This window comes from Mercenaria mercenaria, chromosome 13, assembly GCF_021730395.1.
Source record: "Mercenaria mercenaria strain notata chromosome 13, MADL_Memer_1, whole genome shotgun sequence".
Classification (NCBI taxonomy): domain Eukaryota; kingdom Metazoa; phylum Mollusca; class Bivalvia; order Venerida; family Veneridae; genus Mercenaria; species Mercenaria mercenaria.
The window spans coordinates 53313913-53339742 of record NC_069373.1 but is presented as its reverse complement, the minus strand read 5'-3'; the positions used below and the strand labels follow the sequence as shown (position 1 = coordinate 53339742).

At 35.1% G+C, this 25830-nt stretch overlaps 1 protein-coding gene across 5 annotated transcripts; it reads right to left on the bottom strand.

Annotated features, from left to right (window-relative positions):
- Positions 1–824: 824 nt before the first annotated feature.
- LOC123529829 (protein crumbs homolog 2-like) lies at positions 825–25830 on the bottom strand. 5 transcript variants are annotated; one of them, XM_053521861.1, is made up of 11 exons: positions 25625–25830; positions 24751–24888; positions 23762–23890; positions 22637–22765; positions 21518–21646; positions 20086–20214; positions 12693–12821; positions 11255–11383; positions 4452–4580; positions 1408–1536; positions 825–952 (listed from the first exon to the last, which is right to left on the bottom strand). In XM_053521861.1, the coding sequence occupies exons 1-10, from the start codon at positions 25656–25658 to the stop codon at positions 1409–1411; spliced, it is 1203 nt and encodes a 400-aa protein (XP_053377836.1). In that variant the 5' UTR covers positions 25659–25830; the 3' UTR covers positions 825–952; position 1408. The 5 variants fall into 5 exon arrangements, with proteins under 5 accessions (XP_053377836.1, XP_053377839.1, XP_053377838.1 ...); XM_053521864.1 differs by lacking the exon at positions 23762–23890 and having other exon boundaries at positions 25625–25826; XM_053521863.1 differs by lacking the exon at positions 22637–22765 and having other exon boundaries at positions 25625–25825.

The window sequence follows — 25830 nt, the reverse complement described above, 5'->3', positions numbered from 1 at the left end:
AAAAGTGTTGATTTCTAGATAATTCCCCTTATTAGACCGAAATGTCAATGCATCTTTTAAGTTTTCAACTTGAGATTTTGTGCCGGCTTACGTCGTCCGTCTTCGTGCAACTGGATTACCTGAGATCATAATCTAGGTCATTACGTCAAATCATAGAAAAATGCTTACACTGTAGAGGCTAGATTTTCGGCTTGATCTTTATAAAACTTTCAGAATGTTTGTCTCTATGAAATCCTGGTCAAATTCAAAACTTGGTTATCTAAAGTCAATAACAAGGTAACTAGTTCAAAAATATTAAAGGACATTGATAACACTATGGAGGCATGTACAATTTCTTTTTTAAACTTTTGTCTCAGCAAAAACTTGTCCTAGTTTGAAACTGAGTTGTCTGAGAGAAATACCTAAGTTACTATGTTAAGTAATAGAAAAATAATATTGTTAGCTCTTAAATATGTCATAATTTCCGCAGTTGTTATAAAAAGTGTGCACAACTTCACTTAAAAGCGATACGTTATTGTAAATTTGGACCAGATTCCCTGAAGTCCCTTGACATGGATTTCAGGAAAACGAACAAGCGAAAGGAAAGACGAACAAGGCGGGCTAGGAATTTTGTCATAAAACATAAAAATAGGGCCGGTAGATTGAGACCATATTTAGTAATTTGGGAAATTGCATTCTTCAATGTTTAAATGTTGAATGTCATTACTTATGTGATTATTTTATCACTGTCCTTCACAGTTCAGCACAACACATTTAAACATCTGCCTTTTTGAAAAAACAACAACAAGGATTGGCGACCAGAAAGAGAGAACCGCATTCTTTTTCTTTAAATGAAAACAAACAAACGATTTTTTTGAAGTTATGTATTCATAATAAACATTGTATGCATTAATTTGAAATAAATAACAACATACTCAAACGTCTTCTCTGCACCATATGAAACGCTTTCAATCTGTTAAAAACGAAAAAAAAAGAGCGTTAACCTTTAGCCTGCAGACGGCAAGTGATTATGCCTTTGCGACCAGTGCAGGCTGATCATGGTCTCTCTGTTCGCTATTCAGTCAATAATTTTTCAGAGAACACCCCTTCGATTAATAAATGGTATTGCCCAAATTGTATGATGAACCAGTTCATTTCAGAAATTTAGCAGCGTTAAGGTTAAAAAAGAACATGTTGAAAAGCTTACTTTAAAAAGAAATAATGTTAATATTTCATGTTGAACATTAAGCAAACTCATTTAATTTCGTGCATTTTGTGGTTTGGGCCCAAACGGCCATTTCATGAGGATTTGATGGAGAAGATTTCATTTTTAAAGATAAAATTTATGGGCATTTGATTTGAATTTTGTAAAACAATTGTAGACTGGTGCTTAAAGATGTGTCTGCATAAACATTAAATAATCCTTACCTTATTTGCTATGGCAGTTGCAGTGTCCATGCTCATGGCTCGGGTCATGGACTTCACAATGAGGTGCTCCGTGATGACATGTAGTACCAGTGCAATCGCTATCAGTCGTACATTGTTCACCAGCCCTCTCTGAAAATGTATTTAGTAAAACATAAGCTATATATATATATATATATATATATATATATATATATATATATATATATATATATATATATATATATAATATGTTGTTTACTTTATAGATAACACGTTGTTTACTATATAGATAAAACGAAACTCTGGGGGATATTACTCTGGTTTACTTAATACATGACCTATACTCAGCTATATTTCTAAAATAGACTTGTCTATCGTTCAGTTTGGGCAGCACAACTTATCATCCAAAGGGACGTTCACTGAAAATTTACTGACTGACAAGCGAACAGGGCAGACCATGATCAGCCTGCACAGACGTCAAGCTGATATTGGTCTGCATTGGTCGCAAAGGCAAAATCGCTTGCCGTCAGCAGACTAAAGGTTAATATAACTGCTCATCATGCTGAAATAACAGATAAAATACAGTGTACAGGAACCATAAACCAAACTGTTTTCCTTTTTATACATAAAACTTTTGTCCGGAGACTAAACCTAATAGAGGCAACAGATCATACTATTTTCTCTGCTGTTTTTTTTTCTTCACATCATTTCAGATCATCTATTTTGTGAATGAAATCCCCTAAAAACCGAATGAGGACTTCGACAAACAATTATATTTACGCCTATAGTCCTGCTTTGTAATCTGTTTAAACATTCCAGGACCATAACTCACGTTTAAATCAAATTTCATTGCATCATTATAGATAATCCGATACAAACTGACTTAATTAACGACGAATCGATCGAGTTTTCGGAACACAAGAATTCACTGATTGTCTGTGTATTGTATACTACGAAAACTATTATAGGACAAGAACAGATGTTAAATGACCGAATCAAAACTGTATTTCTTTATGTAGGCATAGGAAATAGAGATCAATATAATTGCACTTTTATTAATCCTATCTGTTCTGTACTGCAAAAGTGCTGCTTCTATTGTGACAGTTTGATACAAGCAAAACTGTACTATCTGCACTATAAAATACTTACTGGTATTTCATTTTATTATCGGCTTGTTAAAAGTTAACGTTTTACCATACGTAAGCTGACAAAATCATATGAAGCAGGCTTTAACACGGGGGAGGAACTGTTACACGAGGCCCGGTTGTGGAGGATATCATGTTACAGATTTAGGATGCTACTGTTACAATATTCCTGGATAACGTTACAGCATTCGGAGGATAATAATCGCTGTCGGTGTTTTGTTTGCCAAAGAAATGGTAAAGATTTATCTCATTTTTGCAAAAGTAAAAATTGTTTTTCTAGATCAATGGTATGTACGTCTGTTGAGACATTGTTTAACCTGCGAAACACAGTATATTGATGTCTATCAAGCGTTTTATGACAAAATTCGTCATTTTGATAGAAAATTATATAAAAGAAGTTGATTAAAATATATTTTAACCATATTTTATGCTCATTTGCATCGATAAAAACCCTCTTTAGGCATGCACTTATAATACGAGGTAGAAAAATCACTGTGGGTCTAATTTTTCGTGGTTTTATAAAATGTTACAATTTAGCTGGATATGTTACAGTTGTGGGGTGCTACTTCTGGATGTGTTACAGATTTAGGATGATACTTTTTGGAATACATTTTGACAATATACAATACCAGGATAGTAAATAAAATTTAGATATCATGAATTATACCAAGTGCATTTTTTTTCTAATTTCGAAATTCTAAATCAACATCTATATATAATAAAATGATATAAACATTTTCAATGGAAAGCTAGTGTTCTATTTCCAATGTATATAATACCATAATCACCAATTCGCATTGAATCATCGTTTGCACTTTGATAGGCTGATCTTTTATAAATAGTACCTGTTTATGCTACATGTACAATGCTAGCAAACGATGTGTCCTAGCTTCAGAGGAGCTTGGCAATGCGTGTCTTTAACGACGATTTCAATTACTAATATGCTTAAAAGAAAATATCCTCTCGGAATCGGTAATGGAGAACTTAAGAAATTAATTGGCTTTTCTAAAGACAACTCGTACAAAACTTAATTTCAAATAACAAAAGCATTGAATCTGTTTGGTCACAGTTAGGAGCCTATATCATTTAACAGAGAATTTTATACGCAACTCATAGTTAGAATGTATAATGTTTCAGCATTTTCATCTAAAAATATATGCGTCTGTGCACACGGACACTGTAACTGCCATGTCCCACATAGTAAGGATGATGGTGTTGATGTTTTCCTTACCTAAGTTTGACCAAATTTTTAGATCTTTAGAACAGCCGATGACAAATGAACCGTGCCATGAGAAAACCAACATAGTGGGTTTGCGACCAGCACGGATCCAGACCAGCCTGCGCATCCGCGCAGTCTGGTCAGGATCCATGCTGTTCGCTAATGGTTTCTCTCATTGCAATAGGCTTTGAAAGCGAACAGTATGGATCCTGACCAGACTGCGCGGATGCGCAGGCTTGTCTGGATCCATGCTAGTCGCAAACCCTCTATGTTGGTTTTTTCATGGCACGGCTCAAATGTTTTCTTTTTTGCTCAAGACTTGTAAGATTATTATGTTGCAATTAATACTGCCTTGTTAGTTTTATTTAAAGAAGTGAGAACATTTGAGCCGAGTCATGAGAAAACCAACATAGAGGGTTTGCGACCAGCATGGATCCAGACAAGCCTGCGCATCCGCGCAGTCTGGTCAGGATCCATACTGTTAGCTTTCAAAGCCTATTGCTATGAGAGAAACCATTAGCGAACAGCATGGATCCTGACCAGACTGCGCAGATGCGCAGGCTGGTCTGGATCCGTGCTGGTCGCAAACCAACTATGTTGGTTTTTTCATGGCACGGCTCATTTGTCATCGACTGTTCTAAAGATCTAAAAATTTGGTAAAAACTTAGGAAAGGAAAAAACATCAACACCATCATCCTTACTATGTGGGACATGGCAGTTACAGTGTCCGTGTGCATTGTTCGGGTCATGGACTTCAGAGTGAGGTGCTCCATGATGACATGTAATACTAGCACAGTCGCTGTCTACTGTGCATAGTTTCCCAGCCCTTTCTGGAAATATATGTAGATGTTATGAAAATAATTCTATAATTGGTGTTGTTCGCAAATGTGTTGATCCCCTTGATACATAAGACAATACTCTGTAGAAAGTTTGAATACCCTACAATTGTTAAGTACACTTTCTATACATGTATATTTTTATTAAAATGGAAAGAAAAAAGCTGAGGTCACTGCGCATCTAGGAGATATATTAAGTAACTGGTGAATTTTGATATTTTTAGTTCCGTTTCGTTTTAATTTATACATTCTAGATAAAATAAAGTGCTATGTTGAAAACTTCTATTTCAATTGTAGCTTATCATTTTACATATTAATTAAAAATATCAGAACCAAACCAGATCTACTTTAAAAAGCTGGTGTGGCCTAAATTGTTTTTGGTACTTGTAACTGCTTAGGATGCATTTCAACTATCGTTCATGAACAGGCTTAACATTTTCACTTCTGTCGTGTTGAGCGACCTGAGAAGTTTTCAATATTTCTATTTCTATTTTTTGTTGAAAACTATCGAACTGTTTCGGAGATATCTAGTATTGTATAAGGTATTTCATAATTTATGCATTAAGCAATATACATGAAGCAATGAAAAGTGAGCTAAAATCTGAGATTAAAACGTAGATTAAAGTACGTTATTCTTTAGAAAAGCCTGCAAATCAGACACTCAGTGAACTACATACTTCATATGGGAAGTCTGCAGTATCAGATAAAACTGTCTACAAGTGGGTACGTAAATTTAAGGGATGACCAGGCAGCCATTAAAGACAGGGTACGTCCTAGCAGTCCCAAAACAGCAGTGACGTCAAAGAACATTACTGCTGTAAGACGTCTAACTGATGAAGACGCCAGGCGAACGACGTCCGAGATTGCGTCTTATGGGCATATCCAGGGGGAGAACTCATGACAGTCTTACCGAGTACTCGGGTTTAAGAATGGTTTTTGCCCGATGGGTGCCTCGCATGTTAACCAATCAGTTAAAGGCAAATAAGGCCAAATGTACTAAAGAAACGCAGAAAAATTTTCTTTAATTTAGAAGACCCCATAATGTCACAGCTTGTAACAGGAGATGAAATACACTTTTATGAGTCACAATAGACAAAAACAAAAGCAAACTTAATCAAGAGCTGTCGGTAAGACAGCGCGCTAGACTTTTCTCAGTGCTTGACTCTGAATTAGAGCTTTGTCAGTAAAAACTTTATAAAACTTTAACCAAAAAAATCTAAGTTGAAAATGGGCATCACTCTGTCAAAAGTCAAATCAGAGTTATGGGGTTTGTTTCTCCTGGTGTAGATTTTGATAGTAAATAACTATGTTAAGGTTCAAGTCAATAGCTTTGATAGTAACAGAGATATTTGACTTAATCAAAAACTTTTACCAAAAATTCTAAGTTAAAAAGGGACGTCAAAATTCAAACCAGAGATTTGGCGATTATTTTTCCTGGTGTAAACTTTGATAGTTAAAAAGTATTTTAAGTTTCAAGTCAATAGCTATGATAGTAACAAAGATATTTGATGTTATAAACAGGTTTAACCAAATACTATAAGTTAAAAAGGGGGCATTACTCTGTAAAAGTTCAAACCAGAGTTATGGAGATTGTTTCTCCTGGTGTAAACTTTGATAGTAAATAACTATTTTAAGTTTCAAGTCAATAGCTTTGATAGTAACAGAGATATTTGGCTTTAGGCGTAAAAAAATGTTCGTTTCCGGTATCCCGACCTACCCTAAATTTTAGCCCGACCCTAAAATGTTTTTATGGCCTTGCAGAATTTTTTTTTTCAACTTTTTAACAAAAAGTTGCAAAACTGCACTTATTGTGCTTTAAACATGGCCAGTGATGTTAGAAATCAACTTACTATAATGCTCTAAAGTCATAACCCCTATTTGTATTCATTTATTTACTCAAAAATAATTTCCGAAAAGTCTCACTTAATAAAAAAAATCAAGATAAAAAAATCCGACCTACCTACCCTAATTTTTTTGAGCATGTTACCGGAAACAAAGAATTTTTATAGGCCTTATGAAAAACTTTAAACATAACATAACTGCTGCAACTGAAGACGCCAGGCACATGGTGTCCCAGATTGCGTCTTTTGGCATGTCAAGGGGAAGAACTCATGAGATTATTATCGAAAACTTGAACAAGTTGATATCTACCAGTATGTATCTGATGCAATTTCTTGTATTTTGCTATGTCTTTACCATAGTGTATTGTTTATGTTAATAGCCAAAGGCAAATAACTTGCCGATTTTTTAAATAAAAAATTGAAACTGAAACTGTATTCCATCTTCCTTAATCCAATGGGTACTGTTGTACAAATTCTACATCGTCAGGAAAAGAGGCACTGCATGCCATGAATTCCCAGACCAATACTGCCACTTTATATTTTCGCAGTAGCGAACTATGGCAAGTCTATATCTGCATGAAGTTCTCGTGCGGCTAGAGGTGTGTAATATTATCGTATTCGCATTAACCGTTAATTATAGGCTATATAGTATTTATTTTTATCCATCAGTATTCAAGAAATTGCTAGAAGTGTTAAAGACCCACCGCGACCTAGTAGTCTACTTTTTCCTCCCACACGAAGTAGGTGCAAATAATTCTGGTAATACTGGTATAATACTTCTATTCTACAAAATGACAGGTGGACAATCTAGGCCCTGTTTTCACAACTTCATCTGCAAACTTTTTCAGTCATTCTCTTCTCAGTATAGTTTTATAAACATAGAATAATAACTATCTGAAACTGTAGAAACAAAGTGTGGTTTAAATTCACCTTAATACATGAAGTACCGTGCATAGCACTACATTAATTGAATAATATATTTAGAGGTTAAATACATTGTCTTAGCCTTATATCTACTAATGTCAAATTGTAACTAGATACTTGTTATTTCTCATTTCTCCATACAAAAAAAAAATGTATAATTATCATCATGGAAATAAAAAAGGTTACAGTTATTTTGTGGTGTATCTTTAAGGTAACTTGACAATAGCCACAACTGACCTTGACATTTTATAGGGAAAAATACAAGTATATATAACTCTCAAAATATACTAAGTATTTAGAATTGAACCTCAAACATGAGCTGGCACTATTAGTGACAAACGCCCCTGAAGTGGGCCCAAGAATGCTACGGTTGTCTGCCCAAAACATGCCAGAATAGTTTAGGTATGAATCATTTTGCGACCAGATAAAAATGTTCTCCGGAGTTTACCTAGACCTTGGGGCTAGAAGTCTGGGTATTGAGCATGCCACACCAACTGACCATAGGGAAGAATTGTGACAAATTATTTTGATGAATGGCAGATTTATTGACCGGACAAGAAACATACCATGTTAACTTTTGACTTCTAAGTGTGACATTGACCTTGATGCTAGGGGCCTTAGGCTTGTGTCTGACACGTCATCTAAATATAAGGAACGTTTATGCCATGCGATTTTAAAATCTCTTCATCGATGGAAAAGTTGGTAAACGGACAGGAAACAGACCACGTAAACCGTCACCTCTAAATGTGACCTTGACCTTAGAGCTAGTAGTCTGGTTGTTACGGATGGCACGTTTTCTCGTTATGGGGACTATTTATGCCAAGTAATTTCGAAATTCCTTGATGAATCGCTGAGTTACGAACCGGACATGAAACAGACCCTATTAACATTTGTCTTGACTTCTAAGTGTACACTTGATCTTGGAGCTAGGGGTCTGGGTCTTGCGCTTAACACATTGCCTCTTTATCGTAATAATTTATGCAAACTTGTTTCAAAATCCCTTCATGGATGACAGAGTTATATACCGGACACGAAAAACATCCTAATAACCTTTGACTTCTAAGTATGACCTTGACCTTAGAGCAAGGGATCTGGGTCTTGCGCATGACACATTGTCTGATTATGGTTACCATTTATGCCAAGATATTTCAAATTCTCTTTATGGATGGCAGAGTTATGGACCGGACACAAACAAAGACACTGTTAACTCTAAGTGTGACTTTGACCTTGGAGCTAGGGTCTTGGTCTTGTCCATGACACGTTATCTCATTATAATAAACATTTATGCTAGGTAATTTCAAAGCCCCTTGATGAATGGCAAAGTTACGACCCGGACACGAGACGGACCCTATTAAAGTTTGACACTGACCTTGTAGCTAGGGGTCTGAGTATTACGCATGAAATATCGTCTCGTTTAGGTTAATATTTATGCCAAACTATTTCAAAATTCCTTCATGGATGGCAGAGTTACAGCCTGGACAAGAATTTACAAAGTTACGGTCGAACGGACGGACGGACAGTGCGATTTTAATATGCCTACCTTCGGGGGCATAAAAATCAAAGAACATACTGTATTGTAAATAAAAAGTTATTTGCTGATCATCGTAAAAGAAGTAAGGAAGTTATAAATAAATAAATAAAAACTTAAAATTATCAAATGCTTGAAATTGCAAAATACTTGAAATAGATATATACTAAATAACTTAATAATAACGTAATATATTTATAGGTTATTAGCTTTGTATCGGGAAATATGCACGAGTTCTTCAGCGGAAATAATGCGTGACTTTAGGAGCGCAATATTCTTCCGCTGAAGAAGGAGTGCTTATTTCCCGATGCAAAGATAATAACCTTTTTATTACATACGCATAGACACGTATAAATATAATGAAAATATCATAAATTTGTTCAATAGCCTGAATAGGATTGACACTACTGAACTAAATAGAAAAAATAGTGCAACAACACACACTGAATTACGTCACGCACCCGATATGAAATTCAGGCGTCAAGTGTATGGAAAAATATTGACGTTTCCGGTACCAGTGTAACTTAACGGGGAAAAGAAACGAGTATGTAATAATAAGCCGCATTAGCTCTAGTTGGTTTAATTTGTGCACTAGTCAGCAGTGTACATGTATTTACAGAATGTCATGGATCAGAGGGAAAGAAATACTGGCAATATTCAACACTAAAACCCGGCGCTTTGTTAACAAACTGTAGGGAATCTAAAGTGGCAGTATATTCATGGCATGGAAAGTTTTGTGGTGACAAAGTATTAAAAGCTGTTAAACGAAAATATAAAACAATGCGTCAATGAGGGGTCTTTTTGGTCTCCAGTTTATCCATGACAACGTTGCGGCTCACAAAAGAGTGCCATATTTCAAAAGTTTCTGAGAGATGATACAAATCAATCATTCCGCTTAGTCACCAGATCTGAGTCCTAGTGACTATTACCTCTTCCCAGGGCGGAAGAAGATGCCAGATGTGCGCAAATATTTTCTGAATAAAGCACTTGAGAGTGGTATTTTTCAGTTACTTGTAAACCATACCAAGAGGAGACTTTACCTTTTGGATTTCTCAACTGCGACTGCGGAAGTGCGTGAAAATTAAAGTTGAATATTCTGAAGGAATAGTCTAAATTTGAAGTCTGCAGCATATTCCAGCACCATTGTCATGAATTTCAGAATGTCCCTCGTATGTTAGACAATTTACTTGATCAAATATAAGCAGGAGATCTACGTAGAAAAATGTCTATGTTTATTGACTATGCTTGTTCAGACTGGTTCAGGACCATCTGTATCAGAAGGGAAGCCTGCGTGACCTGTAAAGTGATTTTGAATCACTTGCCCTTAAATGCTGTAGGTTTGAAACATCGTTTTGAGTGCAGAATTTCATATTTTGAAGCCATTCAGTTGGCTTACTAAAGGTCGAAGGTTTTACCCGGGTGCCCGCTTGTGCCTGAAATTATGTCTGGAAAGGCACCTGGGGTCTTCCTCCACCATCAAAAAATATAAAAGCGTCATATTAATATAAAAGCGAGGACCCCATTGGAAATAAGTGCTCTTCAAGCTACTTTCATGGGTTATCCTTGGTATAAGATCAGCGGAGAATAATTTAGGAAGCACGACTAAACTTGAAATAACTTTTTTATGATTTTTATTAGTATTAAATCATTGTCTTTTTATAACTTTTATCAAACTATCTATTTGTATTCTTTATCTATGTTTAAGCAATATTATGTGAATGTAAGTCACATGTTAGTTTTATAATTTGTTCGCTTAGTTTTAAATATCTTACAAAACTTGTCTTACTTAATGCGATAATAGTAATTTTAGATTGTATATATGATCTTATACCTGAATAAATCTATCTATCTATCTATCTATCTATCTATATTACCTGATCATTTTTGGCCTGACTTAAAACTCAGTTAAATATTAACAAATATGAATACCATATATTGGTGTAAGACGCCAAGTAGTGCGGACTGTTTTCCGAAAGGTCAGGAGTAACAGAACATTCATTAAGATGTCTTAACATTTCATCGGAAATGTAATAAGAGTAATAATTCTATAACTGATTTTCCCAAACGAGTTTTGCACTTTGTAAATGAAATTACTATTATACCAAATTTTATATGACAAACACGTTTAAAGGCCATTTGTTATTCAGCATTACACAGATTTAGTGGATACTCTATGATTGTTTATCCTGCTGAATAAGTTTAAATCTAAGCTGACACAGTATTTTGTATTTTAAATATGTCATTAAAATAAGCACTACTGAACGAGTATATGTCTGAACAGAGTGCTCTATAATTCTGGTATAATGATGATAATAAACATGATAAAAGCGTACATTTATGAAAAATAAAAACAATCTGAAACAAATGATACGTACTATTCGGTACATGGCAGTTGCAGTGGCCATGCTCACCGTTCGGGTCATGAATTTCACAGTGGGGTGCTCCATGATGACATGTATGACTTGCGCAATCTGTGTCTACCTTACAGGTTTCCTGAGCCCTTTCTGAAAATAAGTTTTCTATCGTTGTGCAATAAAACAATTATAGTTAAAGGAACACTCCTCTATGCCTAAGTTAGAATGTTGCAACATTCGTTATCTGAATTTGGTACATTCACTTGTTGTTTTTCTTTAAACAAAAAGTTATGAAGTGGGCTCTTAGAAATATTCTTATCTATGATACAAATCAATCATTCCTATTAGTCACAAGATCTGAGTCCTAGTGACTATTACCTCCTCCCAGGGCGGAAAAAGATGCCAGCTGTGCGCAAATATTTTTCGAATAAAGCACTTGAGAGTGGCATTTTTCAGTTACTTGTAAATCATACCAAGAGGAAACTTTAACTCTTGGATTTCTCAACTGCGACTGCGGAAGTGCGTGAAAGTCAATGTTGAATGTTCTGAAGGAATAGTCTAAATTTGAAGTCTGCAGCATATTCCAGCACCATTGTCATTAATTTCAGAATGACCATCGTATGTTACAGTAGACAATTTATTTGATCAAATATGAGCTGGAGATCTACGTGAAAAAATCTCTATGCTTATTGTCTATGCTTGTTCAGACTGGTTCAGGACCATCTGTATCAGAAGGGAAGCCTGCGTGACCTGTAAAGTGATTTTGAATCACTTGCCCTTAAATGCTGTCGGTTAGAAACATCGTTTTGAGTGCAGAATTTCATATTTTGAAGCCACTCAGTTGGCTTACAAAAGGTCGAAGGTTTTACCCAGGTGCCCGTTTGTGCCTGAAATTATGCCTGGAAAGGCACCTGGGGTCTTCCTCCACCATCAAAAACGGTAAAGCGTCATATTACTTAATCATTATTGGCCTGACTTAAAACTCAGTTATATACAAACAAATATGAATTCCATATATATTGGTGTAAGACGCCAAGTAGTGCTGATTGTTTTCCGTAAGGTCAGGAGTAACACAACATTCATTAAGCTGTCTTTACATTTCATCGGAAATGTAATAAGAGTAATAATTCTATTACCGGTTTTTCCCAACGTGTTTTCCACTTTGTAAATGAAATTACTGTTATACCAAATTTTATATGACAAACACGTTTAAAGGCCATTTGTTATTCTGCATTACACAGATTTAGTGGATACTCTATGATTGTTTATCCTGCTGAATAAGTTTAAATCTAAGCTGACACGGTATTTTGTATTTTAAATATGTCATTAAAATAAGCACTACTGAACGAGTACACGTCTGAACAGAGTGCTCTATAATTCTGGTATAATGATGATAATAAACATGATAAAAGCGTACATTTATGAAAAATAAAAACAATCTGAAACACATGATACTTACTATGCGGTACATGGCAGTTGCAGTGGCCATGTTCACCGTTCGGGTCATGAATTTCACAGTGGGGTGCTCCATGATGACATGTATGATTTGCGCAATCTGTGTCTACCTTACAGGTTTCCTGAGCCCTTTCTGAAAAAAAAGTTTTCTATCGTTGTGCAATAAAACAATTATAGTTAAAGGAACACTCCTCTATGCCTAAGTTAGAATGTTGCAACATTCGTTACCTGTATTTGGTACATGCACTTGTTGTTGTTTTTTTTAAACAAAAAGTTATGAAGTGGGCTCTAAGAACTAGTCTTATCTATAAAAAACCTCGTGCAGTATTTAGAATATAAAAAAAAGATTCTTCTGCATCTGTAACACAACCCCACCTTATATATTCAAGGTTATATTAATTGATTTAATTAAATTTCATAGACACAACTGTGTGTTCTTAAATTACGGGTATTTTGATGTGTCATTTTTCATAACCTGTTTTTTTGTATGTTACACATATCAGAACTACTTGGTCAATTAGAAGCAGAAGAACTACTTGAAAAATCTTCGTGTTTATTGACCATATGTGTTCAGACAGTGAGGCTAACTTAGAAAAGTTAGAAAATGCTATGTTGAAAACTTTTATTTTAATTGTAGCTTATCATTTTACATATTAATTAAAAATATCAGAACCAAACCAGATCTATTTTTAAAAGCTGGTGTGGCCTAAATTGTTTTTTGTACTTGTTACTGCTTAGCATGCATTTCAACTATTGTTCATGAACAGGCTCAACATTTCACTTCTGTCGTGTTGAGCGACCTGAGAAGTTTCCAATATTTTTTTTTTGAAAACTATCGAACCGTTTCGGAGATATCTAGTATTGTATAAGGTATTTCATATGCATTAAGCAATATACATGAAGCTATAAAAAGTGAGCTAAAATCTGAGATTAAAGCGTAGATTAAAGTACGTTATTCTTTAGAAAAGCCTGCAAATCAGACAATCAGTGAACTACATACTTCATATGGGAAGTCTGCAGTGTCAGATAAAACTGTCTACAAGTGGGTACGTAAATTTAAGGGATGACCAGGCAGCCATTAAAGACAGGGTACGTCCTAGCAGTCCCAAAACAGCAGTGACGTCAAAAAACATTACTGTTGTAAGACGTCTAATTGTTGAAGACGTTAGGCGAACGATGTGCGAGATTGCGTCTTTTGGGCATATCCAGGGGGAGAACTCATGAGAGTCTTATCGAGTACTCGGGTTTAAGAATGGTTTTTGCCCGATGGGTGCCTCGCATGTTAACCAATCAGTTAAAGGCAAATAAGGCCAAATGTACTAAAGAAACGCAGAAAAATTTTCTTTAATTTAGAAGACCTCACAATGTCACAGCTTGTAACAGGAGATGAAATACACTTTTATGAGTCACAATAGACAAGAACAAAAGCAATCTTAATCAAGAGCTGTCCGTAAGACAGCGCGCTCGACTTTTCTCAGTGCTTGACTCTGAATTAGAGCTTTGTCAGTAAAAACTTTATAAAACTTTAACCAAAAAAATCTAAGTTGAAAATGGGCATCACTCTGCCAAAAGTCAAATCAGAGTTATGGGGTTTGTTTCTCCTGGTGTAGATTTTGATAGTAAATAACTATTTTAAGGTTCAAGTCAATAGCTTTGATAGTAACATAGATATTTGACTTAATCAAAAACTTTTACCAAAAATTATAAGTTGAAAAGGGGCGTCAAAATTCAAACCAGAGATTTGGCGATTGTTTTTCCTGGTGTAAACTTTGATAGTTAATAATTATTTTAAGTTTCAAGTCAATAGCTATGATAGTAACAAAGATATTTGATGTTATAAAAAGGTTTAACCAAATACTCTAAGTTAAAAAGGGGCATTATTCTGTAAAAATTCAAACCAGAGTTATGGGGATTGTTTCTCCTGGTGTAAACTTTGATAGTAAATAACTATTTTAAGTTTCAAGTCAATTGCTTTGATAGTAACAGACATATTTGACTTTAGGCGTAACAAAATGTTCGTTCCCGGAAACAAAGTATATACAAGTATATATAACTCTCAAAATGTACTTAGTATTTAGAATTGAACCTCAAACATGAGCTGGCATTATTAGTGACAAACGCCCCTGAAATGTGCCCAAAAATGCTACGGTTGTCTGCACAAAACATGCCAGAATAGTTTAGGTATGAATCATTTTGCGATAAGATAAAAAAATGTTCTCCGGAGTCAACCTAGACCTTGGGGCTAGAAGTCTGGGTATTGAGCATGCCACACAAACTCACCATAGGGAATAATTGTGACAAGTTATTTTGATGAATGGCAGATTTATTGACCGAACAAGAAACATAGAACAGAACAGAACAGATATTTTATTATAGACTTGTACGAAGTACATCGTCTCAACACATAAGTACATACATACCATGTTAACATTTGACTTCTAAGTGTGACTTTGACCTTGAAGCTAGGGGTCTTAGGCTTGTGTCTGACACGTCATCTAAATATAAGGAACGTTTATGCCATGCAATTTTAAAATCTCTTCATCGATGGAAAAGTTAGTGAACGGACAAGAAACAGACCACGTAAACCGTCATCTCTAAATGTGACCTTGACCTTAGAGCTAGTGGTCTGGTTGTTATGCATGGCACGTTTTCTCGTTATGGGGACTATTTATGCCAAGTAATTTCGAAATTCCTTGATGAAATTCCTATTTTACAAGGTCACGCACCCGATATGAAATTCAGGCGTCAGTGTATGGAAAAATATTGACGTTTCCGGTACCAGTGTAACTTAACGGGGAATAGAAACGAGTATGTAATAATAAGCCGCATCAGCTCTAGTTGGTTTAATTGTCACAAGATCTGAGTCCTAGTGACTACTTACCACTCCCAAGGGCGGAAAAGATGCCAGCTGTCGCAAATATTTTTCGAATTAAAGCACTTGAGAGTGGCATTTTTATAACTTGTAAATCATACCAAGAGAGACTTTACCTCTTGGATTTATCAACGCGACTGCGGAAGACCGTGAAAATCAAAGTTGAAATTCTGAAGGAATAGTCTAAATTTGAAGTCTGCAGCATATTCCAACACCATTGTCATTAATTTCAGAATGCTGTGTATGTTAGACAATTTACTTGATCAAAATTGTGCAGGAAATCTACGTGAAAAATCTCTATGTTATTGACTATGCTGTTCAGACTGTTCAGGACATCTGTATCAGAAGGGAAGCCTGCTGACCTGTAAAGTGATTTTAATCACTTGCCCTTAAATGCTGTCGGTTCGCAAACATCGTTTTGAGTGCAGAATTTCATGTTTTGAAGCGCACTCAGTGGCTTACAAAAGGTCGAAGGTTTTACCCAGGTGCCGCTTGTGCTGAAATTATGCTGGAAAGTGCACCTGGGGTCTTCCACCACCATCAAAAACTGTAAAGCGTATATTGACCTAATCATTATTGGCCTGACTAAAACCAGTTATATACAAACAAATATGAATTCATATAATTGGTGTAAAGACGCCAAGTAGTGCTGATTGTTTACCATAAGGTCAGAAAGTAACACAACATTCATTAAGCTGTCTTTAACATTTCATCGGAATGTAATAAGAGTAATAATTCTATAACTGATTTCCCAAACGAGTTTTGCACTTTGTAAATGAAATTACTGTTATACCAAATTTTATATGACAAACACGTTTTAAAGGCCATTTGTTATTCACATTACAATTTTTTTTTTTTTTTTTTTTTTTTTTTTTTTTTTTTTTTTTTTTTTTTTTTTTTTTTTTTTTTTTTTTTTTTTTTTTTTTTTTTTTTTTTTTTTTTTTTTTTTTTTTTTTTTTTTTTTTTTTTTTTTTTTTTTTTTTTTTTTTTTTTTTTTTTTTTTTTTAAAAAAAAAAAAAAAAAAAAAAAAAAAAAAAAAAAAAAAAAAAAAAAAAAAAAAAAAAAAAAAAAAAAAAAAAAAAAAAAAAAAAAAAAAAAAAAAAAAAAAAAAAAAAAAAAAAAAAAAAAAAAAAAAAAAAAAAAAAAAAAAAAAAAAAAAAAAAAAAATAAAAACTAAGATGATTTTTAAATAAATTGTAAACATACCAAGAGGAGACTTACCTCTTGGATTTCTCAACTGCGACTGCGGAAGCGTGAAAATCAAAGTTGAATATTCTGAAGGAATAGTCTAATTTGAAGTCTGCAGCATATTCCACACCATTGTCATTAATTTCAGAATGACCTCGTATGTTAGACAATTTCTTGATCAAATATGAGCAGAATCTACGTGAAAAATCACTATGTTATTGACTATGCTTGTTCAGACTGGTTCAGACCACCTTATCAGAGGGAAGCCTGCTGACCTGTAAAGTGATTTGAATCACTTGCCCTTAAATGCTGCGGTTTCGAACATCGTTTGAGTAGAATTTCATTTTGAAGCATCAGTTGGCTTAAAAGGTCGAGGTTTACCCAGGTGCCCGATGTCCTGAAATTATGCAGGAAAGGCACCTGGGTTCTTCCACCACAAAAACATATAAAGCGTCATATTACCTATCATTTTGGCCTGACTTAAACCAGTTAATACTAACAAAATATAATACCATAATATTGTGTAAGACGCAAGTAGGCTGGATTGTTTTCCGTAGTCAGGAGTAACAGCATCTTTAAGCTCTTAAATTTCATCAAAATGTAATAGAGTAATAATTCATAACTGATTTTCCCAAACGAGTTTTGCACTTTGTAATGAAATTATTATAACCAAATTTTATATGACAACACTTTTAAAGGCCATTTGAATTCAGCATCCAGTTTATGGATACTCTATGATTGTTTATCCGGATAAGGGGGGGGGGGGGGGGGGGGGGGGGGGGGGGGGGGGGGGGGGGGGGGGGGGGGGGGGGGGGGGGGGGGGGGGGGGGGGGGGGGGGGGGGGGGGGGGGGAAAAAAAAAAAAAAAAAAAAAAAAAAAAAAAAAAAAAAAAAAAAAAAAAAAAAAAAAAAAAAAAAAAAAAAAAAAAAAAAAAAAAAAAAAAAAAAAAAAAAAAAAAAAAAAAAAAAAAAAAAAAAAAAAAAAAAAAAAAAAAAAAAAAAAACGCAAAATTTTGTCGAATAAACAACTAGAGAGTGGCATATTCATTAACTTGTAAATCATACCAAGAGGAGACTTTACCTCTTGGATTTCTCAACGCACTGCGGAAGTGCGTGAAAATCAAAGTTGAATATTCTGAAGGAATAGTCTAAATTTGAGTCTGCAGCATATTCCAGCACCATTGTCATTAATTTCAGAATGCTGATAGTTAGACAATTTACTTGATCAAAAATGTGCAGGAATCTACGTGAAAAACCTATTTATTGACTAAACTGTCAACTGGTTTCAGGACCACTGTATAAAGAGCTGCTTACTTAAAGTGATTAAATCCTTGCCCTTAAAATGCTACGGTTCGAAACATCGTTTTGAGTTGAATTTTCATGTTTTCGAAGCCATCCAGCTTGGCTTAAAAGTCGAAGGTATTACCCCAAGATGCCCGATTTGTCTAAATTATGTGGAAGCACCTGGGTCTTCTCCACCAACAAAAACATAAACGTCATATACCTAATATTATTGGCCTGACTTAAAACTCTTTATAAACATAAAAATAGAATACCATTAAATTGGATTTAAGACGCTAAGAAGTGCTGATGTTTTACTAAGGTCGTGTACACACATCTCATTAAGAACTTTACACAATTTCATCGAAATGTCAATAAGAGAATAATCTATAATGATTCCCAAACGAGTATTTGCACTTTGTAATGAAATACTTAACAAATTTTATATGCAACGTTTTTAAAGGGGATTTTATCAAGAATTTCGAAATCTTGATGAATCCTATTTTTAATCCGCGTGAAATACAGTTTAAAATCTATTGACGTATTTAGTGTAATTTAACATATAGTATTAAAATAAGCCGAACAGCAGTCTGTAATAGTGCCTATAATCTGTAATGTATTAAGAATAACATGATCAAGGAAATTATGAAAATAAAACAATCTGAAACAAACTTAGATCTAGGGTAATCATTTCATGGCCATGTACCGTTCGGTGTGAAAAATTAAAGCCCATTAGAATTAACATGCCGTCTGAGGGGTCTTTGTCCCAGTTTTCCTGACCTTCTGAAAAAGAGTTTTCAAATGTTTGAAATAAAACAATTATATTCGCAAGTCCCAATGCCTAAGTTAGATGACTATAACTTTCAGCGAAAATGGCATTCCATTTTTTTTAAAAACATTGAAGTGGGCTTTTTAGTATTGTACATCTAGAATCAATCATTCATCCGCTTGTTACAAGTCTGGTCTAAGTGGTCTATAAGTTACCTCCACACCGGGCTCCTCCAAGCGGAAAGGCGCCTAGTGCCAAAATTTTCGAATAGCACTTAAAATCAATAATAATTAATTGTAAACATACCAAGAGGAGACTTTACCTCTTGGATTTCTCAACTGCGACTGCGGAAGTGCGTGAAAATCAAAGTTGAATATTCTGAAGGAATAGTCTAAATTTGAAGTCTGCAGCATATTCCAGCACCATTGTCATTAATTTCAGAATGGCCCTCGTATGTTAGACAATTTACTTGATCAAATATGAGCAGGAGATCTACGTGAAAAAATCTCTATGTTTATTGACTATGCTTGTTCAGACTGGTTCAGGACCATCTGTATCAGAAGGGAAGCCTGCGTGACCTGTAAAGTGATTTTGAATCACTTGCCCTTAAATGCTGTAGGTTCGAAACATCGTTTTGAGTGCAGAATTTCATGTTTTGAAGCCACTCAGTTGGCTTACAAAAGGTCGAAGGTTTTACCCAGGTGCCCGCTTGTGTCTGAAATTATGCCTGGAAAGGCACCTGGGGTCTTCCTCCACCATCAAAAACTGTAAAGCGTCATATTACCTAATCATTATTGGCCTGACTTAAAACTCAGTTATATACAAACAAATATGAATTCCATATATATTGGTGTAAGACGCCAAGTAGTGCTGATTGTTTTCCGTAAGGTCAGGAGTAACACAACATTCATTAAGCTGTCTTTAACATTTCATCGGAAATGTAATAAGAGTAATAATTCTATAACTGATTTTCCCAAACGAGTTTTGCACTTTGTAAATGAAATTACTGTTATACCAAATTTTATATGACAAACACGTTTAAAGGCCATTTGTTATTCAGCATTACACAGATTTAGTGGATACTCTATGATTGTTTATCCTGCTGAATAAGTTTAAATCTAAGCTGACACAGTATTTTGTATTTTAAATATGTCATTAAAATAAGCACTACTGCACGAGTATATGTCTGAACAGAGTGCTCTATAATTTTGGTATAATGATGATAATAAACGTGATAAAAGCGTACATTTATGAAAAATAAAAACAATCTGAAACACACGATACTTACTATGCGGTACATGGCAGTTGCAGTGGCCATGTTCACCGTTCGGGTCATGAATTTCACAGTGGGGTGCTCCATGATGACATGTATGACTTGCGCAGTCTGTGTCGGTCTTACAGGTTTCCTGAGCCCTTTCTGAAAAAAGAGTTTTCTATCGTTGTGCAATAAAACGATTATAGTTAAAGGAACACTCCTCTATGCCTAAGTTAGAATGCTACAACATTTGTTATCTGAATTTGGTACATTCACTTGTTGTTTTTCTTTAAACAAAAAGTTATGAAGTGGGCTCTAAGAAATATTCTTATCTATGATACAAATCAATCATTCCGCTTAGTCACAAGATCTGAGTCCTAGTGACTATTACCTCCTCCAAGGGCGGAAAAAGATGCCAGCTGTGCGCAAATATTTTTCGAATAAAGCACTTGAGAGTGGCATTTTTCACTTACTTGTAAATCATACCAAGAGGAGACTTTACCTCTTGGATTTCTCAACTGCGACTGCGGAAGACCGTGAAAATCAAAGTTGAATATTCTGAAGGAATAGTCTAAATTTGAAGTCTGCAGCATATTCCAACACCATTGTCATTAATTTCAGAATGACCGTCGTATGTTAGACAATTTACTTGATCAAATATGAGCAGGAAATCTACGTGAAAAATCTCTATGTTTATTGACTATGCTTGTTCAGACTGGTTCAGGACTATCTGTATCAGAAGGGAAGCCTGCGTGACCTGTAAAGTGATTTTGAATCACTTGCCCTTAAATGCTGTAGGTTCGAAACATCGTTTTGAGTGCAGAATTTCATGTTTTGAAGCCACTCAGTTGGCTTACAAAAGGTCGAAGGTTTTACCCAGGTGCCCGCTTGTGTCTGAAATTATGCCTGGAAAGGCACCTGGGGTCTTCCTCCACCATCAAAAACTGTAAAGCGTCATATTACCTAATCATTATTGGCCTGACTTAAAACTCAGTTATATACAAACAAATATGAATTCCATATATATTGGTGTAAGACGCCAAGTAGTGCTGATTGTTTTCCGTAAGGTCAGGAGTAACACAACATTCATTAAGCTGTCTTTAACATTTCATCGGAAATGTAATAAGAGTAATAATTCTATAACTGATTTCCCAAACGTGTTTCCACTTTGTAAATGAAATTACTGTTATACCAAATTTTATATGACAAACACGTTTAAAGGCCATTTGTTATTCAGCATTACACAGATTTAGTGGATACTCTATGATTGTTTATCCTGCTGATTAAGTTTAAATTTAAGCTGACACAGTAGTTTTTATTTTAAATATGTCATTAAAATAAGCACTACTGAACGAGTACACGTCTGAACAGAGTGCTCTATAATTCTTGTATGATGATGATAATAAACATGATAAAAGCGTACATTTATGGAAAATAAAAACAATCTTAAATACATGATACTTACTCTGCGGTACATGGCAGTTGCAGTGGCCATGTTCACCGTTCGGGTCATGAATTTCACAGTGGGGTGCTCCATGATGACATGTATGATTTGCGCAATCTGTGTCTACCTTACAGGTTTCCTGAGCCCTTTCTGAAAAAAAGTTTTTTATCGTTGTGCAATAAAACAATTATAGTTAAAGGAACACTCCTCTATGCCTAAGTTAGAATGCTACAACATTTGTTATCTGAATTTGGTACATTCACTTGTTGTTTTTCTTTAAACAAAAGGTTATGAAGTGGGCTCTAAGAAATATACTTATCTATGATACAAATCAATCATTCCGCTTAGTCACAGGATCTGAGTCCTAGTGACTATTACCTCCTCCCAGAGCGGAAAAGGATGCCAGCTTTGCGCAAATATTTTTCGAATAAAGCACTTGAGAGTGGCATTTTTCACTTACTTGTAAATCATACCAAGAGGAGACTTTACCTCTTGGATTTCTCAACTGCGACTGCGGAAGACCGTGAAAATCAAAGTTGAATATTCTGAAGGAATAGTCTAAATTTGAAGTCTGCAGCATATTCCAACACATTGTCATTATTTCAGAATGACTGTGTATGTTAGACAATTTACTTGATCAAATATGAGCAGGAGATCTACGTGAAAAATCTCATGTTTATTGACTATGCTTGTTCAGACTGGTTCAGGACCATCTGTATCAGAAGGGAAGCCTGCTTACCTGTAAATGATTTTGAATCACTTGCCTTAAATGCTGTAGTTCGAAACATCGTTTTGAGTGCAGAATTCATGTTTGAAGCCACTCAGTTGGCTTACAAAAGGTCGAAGGTTTTACCAGGGCCCGCTTGTGCCTGAATTATGCCTGGAAAGGCACCTGGGTCTTCCTCCACACAAAAACTGTAAAGCGTCATATTACCTAATCATTATTGGCCTGACTTAAAACTCAGTTATATACAAACAAATATGAATTCCATATATATTGGTGTAAGACGCCAAGTAGTGCTGATTGTTTTCCGTAAGGTCAGGAGTAACACAACATTCATTAAGCTGTCTTAACATGTCATCGGAAATGTAATAAGAGTAATAATTTTTTAACTGATTTCCCAAACAAAAGATACTTACTATGCGGTACATGGCAGTTGAAGTGGCCATGTTCATTATTCGGATCATGAACTTCACAGTGGGGTGCTCCATGATGACATGTAAGATTTGCGCAATCTATGTCGACCTTACAGGTTTCCTGAGCCCTTTCTTAATTTTTTTTTATATCGTTGTGCAATAAAACAATTATAGTTAAAGGAACACTCCTCTATGCCTAAGTTAGAATGCTCAACATTGTTACTGAATTTGGTACATTCACTTGTTGTTTTTCTTAAAAAAAAGTTATGAAGTGGGCTCTAAGAAATATACTTATCTATGATACAAATCATCATATCGCTTAGTCAAAAGGATCTGAGTTCTAGTGACTATTACCACCTCCCAGAGCGAAAGGATGCCATCTATTCGCAAATATATTTCGAATAACTGTGCATTGAGAGTGGCATTTTTCAACTTTACTTGTAATCATACAAGAAAACTTTACCTTGGAATTCTTCAAACTGCGAACTGCGGAAGACCGTGAAATACAAGTTGAATATCTGAAGGAAAGTCTAAATTTGAAGTCTGCAGCATATTCCAACACCATTGTCATTAATTTCAGAATGACTGTCGTATGTTAGACAATTTACTTGATCAAATATGAGCAGGAGATCTACGTGAAAAATCTCTATGTTTATTGACTATGCTTGTTCAGACTGGTTCAGGACCATCTGTATCAGAAGGGAAGCCTGCGTCACCTGTAAAGTGATTTTGAATCACTTGCTCTTAAATGCTGTAGGTTCGAAACATCGTTTTGAGTGCAGAATTTCATGTTTTGAAGCCACTCAGTTGGCTTACAAAAGGTCGAAGGTTTTACCCAGGTGCCCGCTTGTGCCTGAAATTATGCCTGGAAAGGCACCTGGGGTCTTCCTCCACCACCAAAAACTGTAAAGCGTCATATTACCTAATCATTATTGGCCTGACTTAAAACTCAGTTATATACAAACAAATATGAATTCCATATATATTGGTGTAAGACGCCAAGTAGTGCTGATTGTTTTCCGTAAGGTCAGGAGTGACACAACATTCATTAAGCTGTCTTAACATTTCATCGGAAATGTAATAAGAGTAATAATTCTTTAACTGATTTCCCAAACAAAAGATACTTACTATGCGGTACATGGCAGTTGCAGTGGCCATGTTCATTATTCGGGTCATGAACTTCACAGTGGGGTGCTCCATGATGACATGTATGATTTGCGCAATCTATGTCGGTCTTACAGGTTTCCTGAGCCCTTTCTTAATTTTTTTTATATCGTTGTGCAATAAAACAATTATAGTTAAAGGAACACCCCTCTATGCCTAAGTTAGAATGTTGCAACATTCGTTACCTGTATTTGGTACATGCACTTGTTGTTGTTTTTTTAAACAAAAAGTTATGAAGTGGGCTCTAAGAACTAGTCTTATCTATAAAAAAACCTCGTGCAGTATTTAGAATATAAAAAGACAGATTCTTCTGCATCTGTAACACAAGCCCACCTTATATATTCAAGATGATTACTAATTGATTTAATTAAATTTCATAGACACAACTGTGTGTTCTTAAATTACGGGTATTTTGATGTGTCATTTTTCATAACCTTTGTTTTGTTGTATGTTACACATATCAGAACTACTTGGTCACTTAGAAGCAGAAGAACTACTTGAAAAATCTTCGTGTTTATTGACCATATGTGTTCAGACAGTGAGGCTGACTTAGAAAAGTCTGTATTATGGAGGAAGCCGGCGTGCCGGATTACTGCCTTCAACGCTATAGGTTTTTAACCTCGCTAGGTGTGCAGAATTTCAAGTTTTGAAGCCATTTATTTGGCGTTCTAAAGGTTGAGTATAATCCAGGTGCCCGCTGGAATTATGACTTGAGAGGCAGCCTTGGATTTTCCATAGTATCGAAAGTAACACAAATCGTGTCAACCTTTCTTTTCATCGAAAATGGACATTGATGAAAAATGTAAAATGTACAACAACTCATGTAGGACAGATGCAGTGACCGTGCTCACCGTTCCGGTAATAGATTACACACTCGGGACAAGTAGAGAATCAGAGTAAGAAACTATAGAAACCCAAGAATATCTAAATGAGTAATTGAGCGATTCACTTACTTCCATGATTATGGTCATGACACTGACATTTTCCCTGTTCGCAATAATTGGAACTCCCAGCACAATCCGCGTCATTGCAATCAGCGTCTGTTGTACAGTGATGGCTGTTCTGGCGGATGGATACCGCCACTGAAGCGGCTAAAAATAGACATGTAAATACTCGTGAAGATTCATTGCCTTCGGTTACTATACGTTCATAAATAAGATAATTAGAAACATGAAAAATGTCGTAAAGATTAAGTGACCATTTCAAAATGTTGAGCGTGTTAACAGAATAAATGTTTGAATGCAACAGCGCATGCGTTGTAGCGGAAAACTCTCGAGTCAAATATTTGTAGAGCAAATAAGTCATTAAATGGTACTCTGTTGATAAAATCGTTTGGGTTGATATTTTTCTTATATAATAAGTAACGTCATTGTACCTGGAGCAATGATATAAATTTATATAAATTTCTATCTTCTTCCCAGATTGTACCTACGTAGGTAAGTATCTCATATTTTTTATATTTATACGATATTATACATATTTTGTCTGTCAAACATTGTTAAGGTACATGCAAACTTGAATTTTGCAGCCATCAAAAGGGGTGAAACAATCTGGCCGCCTTAGGTAGCTCTAGCTTCTTAAGACAAGTTGGAATTAGAATAAAAAGTCTCAATTAGGGAAGTTAGCTGATCGAAGTGACTGCTTAATACAGGTGCCCGCTAGGACAGGTTAAAACTGTTTTAATTTCACTTAAAACATTTTTTACTTAATAAATTTAACGTTTAAAATATTGATAGTTCCAGTTTCATATTTATGCTACATTTCTTTAAATTAAAATTAAATACGATTAAGCTAATCGGAAATCTATGTCTAGAAAAATTTACTTACCAATTAAAACACAGAAAACAATATATCTGAGCATGGTTCACGTATAATAGTGGTGTAACTGCGACAAATCACAAGCCCTTTTATAGCAGAAACAAATCTTATCTCGAACCTGCTGTGATTTTTCACAGAGGACAATTACTAGTATATAACCCTTATATCGTGACTAACCAATATTTTTGTAAACTTGTCAAGGTTGGTTCTAAAGA